Raw genomic sequence first — 9315 nt, forward strand, 5'->3', positions numbered from 1 at the left:
GCGGCGGTGAGCAGAGCTCCCCTGGGAGCTGGAGGCTGGCTGGAAAGCCGGGAAGCGGCCGGCATGAGGGAGATGTTCCTGAGGAAACGAGGCCGGGACCGGCGGGCAGCGAAAGCTGGTGATGGGGCTGCTTTGCACCCGAGTGGCAATGGCATCACCCGCCACGGCTGCGTGCACTGGGCTCCACGCTCCACCTTTTCGGCATCTGGCACTTCCATTGGTTGTAAATAACCCTTCACTTTTCAGGAATTTTCTAGCCCTTATCTTTTTTAGTACCATTCTGACAACAGAGCATTATAATGATTGCTAGCTGGAGCAGCAACTACTGCACTCACAGTACCAAAGACTTCTTATTTATTAATTTTCCCAGTTTTTATACACATTTAAAGTATTGACTTTAAACCACTTCTCTTTAACTGTGACCTATGGTCACAAGACATGAATGTATTCAAACGTCACGATCTGAAGCACCAGTTGGTTGCCTATAGGGGCTGAGAGGAATTTAGCCCAGCATAAAACTGCATATTTTAAATAGTATTTTGTTTGCATACAATACAAATTCTTTTAATTATAGGTATCCAGGTACCCAGCCATAGCTTGGAGGCTCCTTGTTATGGCCAGGCAGATCTTACATATTTACCCTCCATGTGTTGTACTGAATACACTGAATACCCAAAACTTCGTTTTTTTCAGTGAGTTGCGTATGTTTCACATGAAATGAAGCCACTAGTTAGTTCAGCTACATTAAAAAAACAAAATGGGAGAAATTAAAAAGCATATATATATTTTTTTACTCCATATTGACTGGAAAACTTACAGAAGTTTTAATGTTTTTTTGCTTCCAGTGCCAGAAATTAGTAAAGAAGGTTTTTTCTCAAGTATCAAATTTCTGAACTGTATATAAATTTCTGAGGATTCTTAAAGAACAGGAAAGGAGAACAAACTGACAAAGAGTGGAATGAATTAATTCTGTGCAATACCCTATTTAGGTAGTAACTTGTGTCCTTTACTCATTTTGGCCTGTTCTCAAGAAAAGTATTTTAAGCAATATACAAATTTTACATTTGAAAAATGCAGTTAACTGAAAGGTAGCTCTGTGTTTCTGTCTGGCCCATAACAGCAGGATAAAGGAAAAGCATAACTAGTCAACCAGTTAAGACTTCAACCTCAGAGGTACATCCAAATCTATATGAAGTTCATAGAACTATTCAGGTTGGGAAAGACCCTTGGGATCACCCAGTCCAACCATTATCCCTACTGTACAAAGTTCTCCCTTAAACCATATCCACCAACACCACATCCAAACGACCCTTAAACACACCCAGGGATGGTGACTCAACCACCTCCCTGGGCAGCCTATTCCAGTGTCTAACCACTCTTCCTGTGAAAAAAATTTTTCCTTTTTTTTTTTTTTATGAAAATGCCAAGTCTTTCTTTTCTCTCATGTAACATAGCCTTTGAGGAATAACTAAGGAAGACGCTTTCATTTTACAGAGCTTCTATGGATTACTGTGATAAATAATCTTCACTGTCTGCACTACTTTATTTCAAGATTATTCCTGAGCATCTCTTGTCACCTGTGAAGGAAAGGTCTTTGCTGCTGGTACACATTTTCCTCAGGTGGAATTAATGGATACAGAAAATACCTATGGTAGTCTGTATCTAGCTAATATATTCATGCTTTGGTAGAGATAGGGATTTTGACTGACTGGTAATTTTTCTCAGGAAACTATTAAGATACCTCCTTCTATTCTCTTGCTGTAAGTTTTTTATTTGGTGGTAAGTAAAATAACAGAAGTGAGGAGTCCACAGAACTGGAAGTAGCAGCAGCCTTTTGCCAGGTCACTAATGACATTAAACACTGGTTTAAGTTCTTACCAGATTCACAACTACTTCCTTTTGAGCATGCAGCTAAATTAGAACTGCATTGGATACTCTTAAGTGCTACTGAAAGACTTTGCACTACTTATGGACACGGAGGGTATCTACCTGGGATCTTCAGAAAAAGACATCTAAGTAGTCAAAGGGCAAATAGCTCTCCAAATGGTTTCACACCTTCAATAAACCCAGCTGAGATGTCACGAAAGACAAACTCCAAGTCAATACACCATTTAAAATCTCTCTGAAGATCTATCTTGTAGCCAAATAATGGGCTGACAGTACCCAAGACTGTTAAAAAACTAGTACTGAATAATAATTGATCACTTTTTTACAAAGTTTATTAAGATATCCAGAAGAATAAATCTGAAAAAACATGTAGCAAGTAGTAAATTTAATTCAAGAGTACAAGGCAAATTAAAACACCTTGAGCATTTATATAGTTGACAAAGAAAAACAGTTTTAATTACGATCCCTGAGCAACAACGCATTTTAAATATCATAATAAACAAAGTTATTCAAATGTATCAGTGCATGCAGACATAAAATTGTTAAAATCTGTTAAAATATGAAGACCAAAAGATAAGCAACTTGTCCTTAAAGATGTGAACTACAGCTGGTTTTGGAAAACTTTAATGTTACATTTAAACAAATCAAGCTGCTAACTTGCTCTGCAGCTACTTTACAGTAGTGCTAAATGTATTTTATTTTCATTTGATTGATCCTTTGTATTGCATACCAACAGAACCTTTTTTCCTTAATTAAATACTAACAGCTTAAGACAATGTCTATCTTTTCATTACTAAACATTTAATGTCTTGTGCATTCAGCAGTGGTGTGAATTTCAAAGTCAGAAGTCTCCTGAAACACTCCAGACTTCAAGCAACAGTCAAAGATGTACAGTTTAAGAAGTTTAAATACCCAGCTTCTATACAAGAGTCTATATAAAATGGCCTAGCAACTACATAGTGCCCAGATTTCCAAATACATATCTCAGCCAAGATGAACAGAAGGCAGTATTATTTTATTTTCCCACTTAAGTTAATAGCAGCCTCTTTATTGCTTAGGAAGAAAACTTCATTAACAGGCACTGCTAAGAATGAAAAGTTTACTTACAAAGGAAAAACATCCTGAATAGTGAAAGTGTATACATCAAAAGAATTTACTTTGTGCTTTTAATTTCTTGTGTAGTATTAAAATTGTTCATTATATTGCTGGTTATTCAGAGAGAGATGGTCATCCATCTTTGGCTGTGGACAAACTGTATCAGCACAAGTAGAACCTATTTATTTCACTGATGGCACAGCCAAATTAGCAATGATGTATCATCAGCTTCCTAGACCCTTACCCTGATCTGTACCTTTTTTCAAATTCCAGCAGATCTGAAGTTAAGAGATTAGGTAATAAAATATTTCCCACACAGTAACACACACAACATTAGAAATTTAATAGATTAAAAAATGTCTCCTGTGCTAACAAGCTGCCCAGGGAAATGGACGAGTCATCATCCCCGGTGGTATTTAATAGACATGGAGATGTGGTGCTCAGGGACATGGTTTAGTGATGGACTTGGCAGTGTGCTAGGCTAACTGTTGGTCTTGATGATCTTAAAGGTCTTTTCCAACCAAATGATTCTGTGATTCTATTTGATGATCTATGAGTAAGTTTACAAGCACAAACACAGATGCCAGAGGTCAATTCAAATGTAAAGAACATGGGATTAAAAACCCACAACACCTGAATCAATTATTTTCAAACCAACCAACCTGTTTGAGGATTATGTGACCTCTGTAGTCTCCAAATAGGATTTAGGACTGCATAGCTGACTTATTACCCATCTGCTTAATACTGAAATATGAATAAAAGCTTTACACAGCAGTGATGAACTGTTGTATGTTATTAAGAGAGGTAAAAGCAATCTAACTTTTAATTATTCACAAATGAGTTGCTTTATCCCAACCGCTGGCTGACTTATGGTTATGTCCATTTGATTTATAAATCAGGTAGTCTAAGTGATGCATTATCAGTTGGAGCAAACAAGCAGTATTAGAAATAATAAAAGTACTGGAATGTAATAAAAGTGATACCCACTTTGCAGTGTAACAATTACTTGAGTCCTTCACATGAAGTTGAAAGAAAAAAGAAATCCAACAAAAATTCTGTAAGATTGTATATGAGCAGAGCTCGACCTAGAACGAGATTTTCTTTTAGAGGAAGAGGGAGATGGGGAAGAAGCTAGCAAGCTGGAGCGGTGGCTTTTCTGGGAGTAACTCTTTTTAGGGGTACGACTGCGAGAACGAGAGCGGGATCGAGAGCGGGACCGGGATCGAGAACGAGATCTGGACCTGGATCTTGATCTTGACCTGGACCTGGACCTGCTGTCCGATCTGGAAGATCCTGTGGACCTGGACCTGCTGCAAGATCTTGAGTAACTCCTTGATCGAGATCTGCTTCTATGCCTTCTGTGATCTTCAGTCAGTTTAATTCTGCGTCCATTCAGCTCAGTGCCATCCAATTTTTCCAGTGCACTCTTCATATCACTATAAGATGCAAATTCCACAACCCCTTCATTCCTGTTGTTTCTGTGTGCATCCACATAGGTGACCTCCCCTGCCTTTCTCATGACATCTTTCAAGTCCTGCCAGCTGATACGGGAGGAAAGGTTTTCAACTATGATCCTGTGTTCTGTACGAACTGGAGGCCCGTATCGGCTAGATCCACTCGTCGACTGGTAGTAACTGAATCGTTGTGCGAACCTCCCCCTTCCTCTTCGGGCTCAAGCATGCTCAATCGTAACCCTTTCATCACACAACTCTTTGCCATTTAGTTCATAAATGGCATCATCAACATCCCTGTGGTCTTCAAATTCCACAAATCCAAATCCATTTTTAAGATGGATTTCCCGTATGCGTCCATATCCTTTGAAGAATTTTTCCACGTCCCGCTCCCGAGCACGTGAGCTTAAGTGTCCAACAAAGACTCGGCAGCCACTCATCTTAAGTTTGATGCTAAGAAAGAAAACAGCAGTTTTTATCATATTATCAAACTTGAAACAGGGTGATTAAAATCACTTACATCTCAGAAATCTTGGTAGAAAAGGAGACTGAGGGGTGACCTCATCAATGTTTACAAATATGTAAAGGGGTGAGTGTCAGGGGGATGGAGTTAGGCTTTTCTCAGTGGTGACCAGTGATAGGACAAGGGGTAATGGGTGTAAATTGGAGCATAGGAGGTTCAAGGTGAATATCCGAAAAAAAATTTTTACTGTAAGAGTGACAGAGCACTGGAACAGACTGCCCAGGGAGGTTGTGGAGTCTCCCTCACTGGAGACATTCAAAACCCACCTGGATGAGTTCCTGTGTGATGTACTCTAGGTGACCCTGCTCTGGCAGGGGGGTTGGACTAGATGATCTCTCGAGGTCCCTTCCAGCCCCTAAGATTCTATGATTCTATGATTGTATATACTGCACAAGCTGTATCTTGTACTAACTCAGAATTGATAAGCTAATGATTTGCCATCACCAAGTAATTATTTGGCCCTAATTATTAATAAATTCTGTATAACAGAATTTACTTGGCTGCTTATATCAGAACCTAAATAGTTTCATGAGATTCAGCTGTTCATGGTATCTGCAATTCACTTGTACTTCTTACTGTCTACAAATTAATGCAGAATGTTTGTTTCAGCCTATTAATACAATCAGCTTTAACACACAGAAATGTGTTCATTCCCCATAGTAAAAATGTCCTGAAGTAAGTATTGTATTTTTCAGAAGTCTATAGGTGCTGTCAGAATACAACCTAAATGAATTACTTCCTAAAAAAATCAGCTTTCTTCATATCTAGAAAAAAGTGAAAAAGTCGCAATAGTAGTTTCAGGTTGTATAGGCAAACAAATGCTGTGTTTCACTGTCCCAGACATTAAATATGTTTTGCCTACAACTCTGGCACTACAAGAGGCTGCACTCAAAATTCAGCAGTCTCATTCTTCTTGCTGCACTCAGTAAAACGCTGGGGGACTTCCTCACTGGAAAGGATTTGTGATGACCAAAATACCAAACAGGCTTCCCCACATTCCCTTGAGAAGTACAGCAGAAGTACAGAAGGAGTCACTTCACTGGCTGAGGTAGGTGCCTGTAGTACAGGCATCTTACCCTATTTACTGAGCAGTCTTTAGTGTCTTCCTTAAGGATTTTCCATTTCACAGGATTCATTTTAATAATATATCCTAACAAAAGATGTGAGAACCCCTTATCAGCGTGGCAGTCGAAAATTTCAAGTCAACAAAGTATCTGGGTTTGCCTTTCAAAGGTTGTGTTTTAGGAAGAACAAAGAACTCCTAATAGCCAGCAGTTTTCCAGATAGCAGGTTGATCTGAACTGTTAATTGGAGAAAATTAAAACATCACACTTGAAGACAATGATAAGGAAAAGAATTTTAATTTAAAAAAAATTAAATAAAAAAAAGAGAGAGAATAGAGAAGACCATTGCATATGGATGTTACTGTCTTCTCCCCTTTACTATCCAGTCAAGCAACTTCACCAAGAAGTCTTCCAGTCTGGGTAAAAGCTGCAGATATTTGGCCTGTACTCCCCAAAGCCATCCATACCCACTTATGGTTTATTTTCACTGTCTAGAACGGAATCTTAGAGAGAAGAGAAAAATTATGCTCTTTTCCTTAGGATATTTCCATGTTCTCCTGTTACTTTATATGGCACAAAAACGTCAATATTCTAAAAGTGTACACCAAACATAGAGAAGGAATCCTGAAATGGTCTTACAATCCTTAAATGTCTAACAAAGCAGTTCACGCAACAAGATAAATAATTTTATGTGCATAAATAATACAATTATTTACCTGAAGAACTTATCCCAGGAGTGACATAAGCATGACAATACCCATGAACTGAATGAAGAGCAACAAAGGTGTCATAAACGACCAAGCAGGCCACAAGGCAATGTTGAAACTGGGAAAAAAAGCAGGAAGTTTTTTCTAAGTTCAATTGTTATCTTATGGAAATACCAGCCATACAAGAAAACATGGCACAAAAAGAAATAAAATTTACTCAGATTGGAAAACACTCATTTCTTTACAACTTGAAAGAAAATAAAATTAAAATATCCCAGCATCTACTTAGTAAATTGCTAGTTTACTTCACTCTCTGTTTACTGACAACTCATCTTACAACTTCAGCAACTGCTGCAGATTTTACATGGAGCAAGTCCACTCAATCCCATCAAGGGTAAACATACCTTTTACTTTCAGAACCTCAGTATATGAAGCACCTGAAAATTAACTGCTCTTGATTTTTCCATGGGCATACATTGTAACCTTAATTTGTACTCCCAGCCAAGAGGATTTGAGTTATCTGAAGAGACAGGGGGGAAACCAACTTATTTTACAACTGAATTATAAGGATTAGAGATGTGACTCATCCTAAACTATAGGGAACCTTTATCTTGTTCAGTATTCCTTTTTTTTTTCCTCAGCATTGCAACCAATCTTGACTGATTTTTTCAGATACAACATCTAAACTTAAAGAGCAAACCAGCTTTAATGCAGACAGCAAATAAATATAATTGCACACACACCATTTTTTTCATTCACATGCACATTTGCTTGATTCTAACTTTTATAAATAAAGCAGCTCTTAAAGTACCATTTACTGACAAGATATAAACCCTTAAAGTTCATATAACAATAGTCAGAAATACAAATGTTGGTGTATGTTTGTTATGTATAGATTGTTTGACAAGGAAGATCTCTGTATTAGAAACTCATCAAGCATAATTTCTTCTCAGCTAGAAAATCTACCTTTGTCTTAATTTGTAAACCTCACAAGTAGTTGTCAGCAATTTACACTAAAAAAGTTAAGGACTTCAGCTTTCCCATGCATTTTCAAGACAGAAAAGCTATGGTACATCTACAAATACTCTTAATATGCAGTTTTGACAGTTGCAACTCTTGCTTTGTGGATGAATGTTGAAAGTGGAAGAAATTATGCTACATAGAAAAATTAAGAGAAATCATATTTTTTAGACAATGAGCCAAATAACACAGATAGACTTGCACAGGGTTAGCAGAAGTTTGTACACAGTGTTTGAACTTACCAAACTGCTCCTGCAATAAAAGTAGCTGTTGTGATAGGTATCAGTGCTGGATACCGTGCATCATAGTCCAGAATTCCACGATACCACTCAAGATACAGAATGCAGAAAAAGGCAACACAGAAACATACAGCAAATAAACAACAGCCACAGGCAAACCACCAGCTGTGGGGAGAAACCATGTTAAGTACAGTCATTCTCCAGTTTGCACATTCATCTTCATTCTAGTCTAGAGACAGAACAGAAAATACCTGTTTACTGTACATATTGGCCTAGAGATGCTGTAGGTTTTTATCTTAAATTACTTTTACATAACAATTTTGATCTTCTGAAGCTGTCTAATATGCACTAACTCAACTGCTAACTACTTAAGTTCAATTCTGCAATGCATAATTCCTGTCACTTTTGAAAATGCAATGCAACAGGCCTTGTTAGTCATATACTATGGTGCCACACCAAAAATACTTTGTCAGTAATTAAATAAAATAGGCCCCACTGCAACTGTGATTCTCCCTATAGATTAGACTACTGATTTCTGTGCAACAGAAATGTTGCAGAAAGCTTTAACCAGGCATCAAGTTTAGGAGCTCTAAAATTTAGCAGACACAAAGTGTGAAGATGTTTCTTCATAACAGCTGAAGAAAAGTATAGAGAAATACAGGATTTCAAACTCAGAATCAAGAAAACACAGGATATGTGATTATTTAGGAAGATGCACTTTTGAGCCTCTTTGAGGACGTACTTCCAAGAGGACAACGGGAAAGACAAATTGGGAATAAGGTGCACTTCCAATAAAATCCTATGCTTTTCTGAATGTGCCAGTGCTTGGTCAGCCTCACAGTGAAAAAAATGTTTCCTGATGTTTAGAGGGAACCCCCTAGGTTTCAGTTTGTGCCCAGTGCTTCTGGTCCTGTCACTGGACACCACTGAAAAGAGCCTGGCACTGCCTTCTATGTACCCTCCCTTTAGGTATTTGTAAGCATTGATAAGTTGCCTCTGAGCCTTCCCTTCTTCACCTGAACAGTCCCAGCTCTCTTTATTCCTATTGTAGATCTTGTTTATCCAAGATTTAAAATGCAGTGTTCAAATGTAACAAACTGAATATGACTGTAAGATAGAAATAGAAGTTTATTTGTAAGAAAAGGTACCTTACCTATCTGCTGTTTCTTTAACAGTTTTAATAAAATCAAAGTAGTATGTCACAGCAATCGATGCCAAAATCCAGAATGTGGAATGAACATTAAGTCTGGCAAGAGGCTTTCTCTTCTTCTCTACAGCTGTAGACTCTTCTGTAAAAAAGGACGCAATTATAGCACTAAAACCAGTCAT

The 9315-nt window shown here is 37.9% G+C and overlaps 1 protein-coding gene and 1 pseudogene across 1 annotated transcript; both read right to left on the reverse strand.

The window, feature by feature from the left end:
* Nucleotides 1-3997: 3997 nt before the first annotated feature.
* On the reverse strand, nt 3998-4873 carry LOC104393626 (annotated as a pseudogene).
* Nucleotides 4874-6745: 1872 nt separating this feature from the next.
* On the reverse strand, nt 6746-9315 carry TMEM128 (transmembrane protein 128). The gene is made up of 3 exons (XM_010003106.1): nt 9140-9315; nt 7990-8151; nt 6746-6845 (listed from the first exon to the last, which is right to left on the reverse strand). Exons 1-3 carry the CDS (start codon nt 9313-9315, stop codon nt 6746-6748), a joined length of 438 nt encoding a protein of 145 aa, XP_010001408.1.

Source organism: Chaetura pelagica, unplaced genomic scaffold (assembly GCF_000747805.2).
Source record: "Chaetura pelagica isolate M959 unplaced genomic scaffold, ChaPel_1.0 scaffold147, whole genome shotgun sequence".
NCBI lineage: Eukaryota > Metazoa > Chordata > Aves > Apodiformes > Apodidae > Chaetura > Chaetura pelagica.

Coding starts and splice junctions, on each gene's coding strand:
- TMEM128 (XM_010003106.1), bottom strand. CDS start 9,315: ATGACTGGTTTTAGTGCTATAATTGCGTCCTTTTTTACAGAAGAGTCT. Junction 8,152..9,139: donor GTTAAAGAAACAGCAGATAG/GTAAGGTACCTT, acceptor TTCTCCCCACAG/CTGGTGGTTTGCCTGTGGCT. Junction 6,846..7,989: donor TTTATTGCAGGAGCAGTTTG/GTAAGTTCAAAC, acceptor TTTTTTTCCCAG/TTTCAACATTGCCTTGTGGC.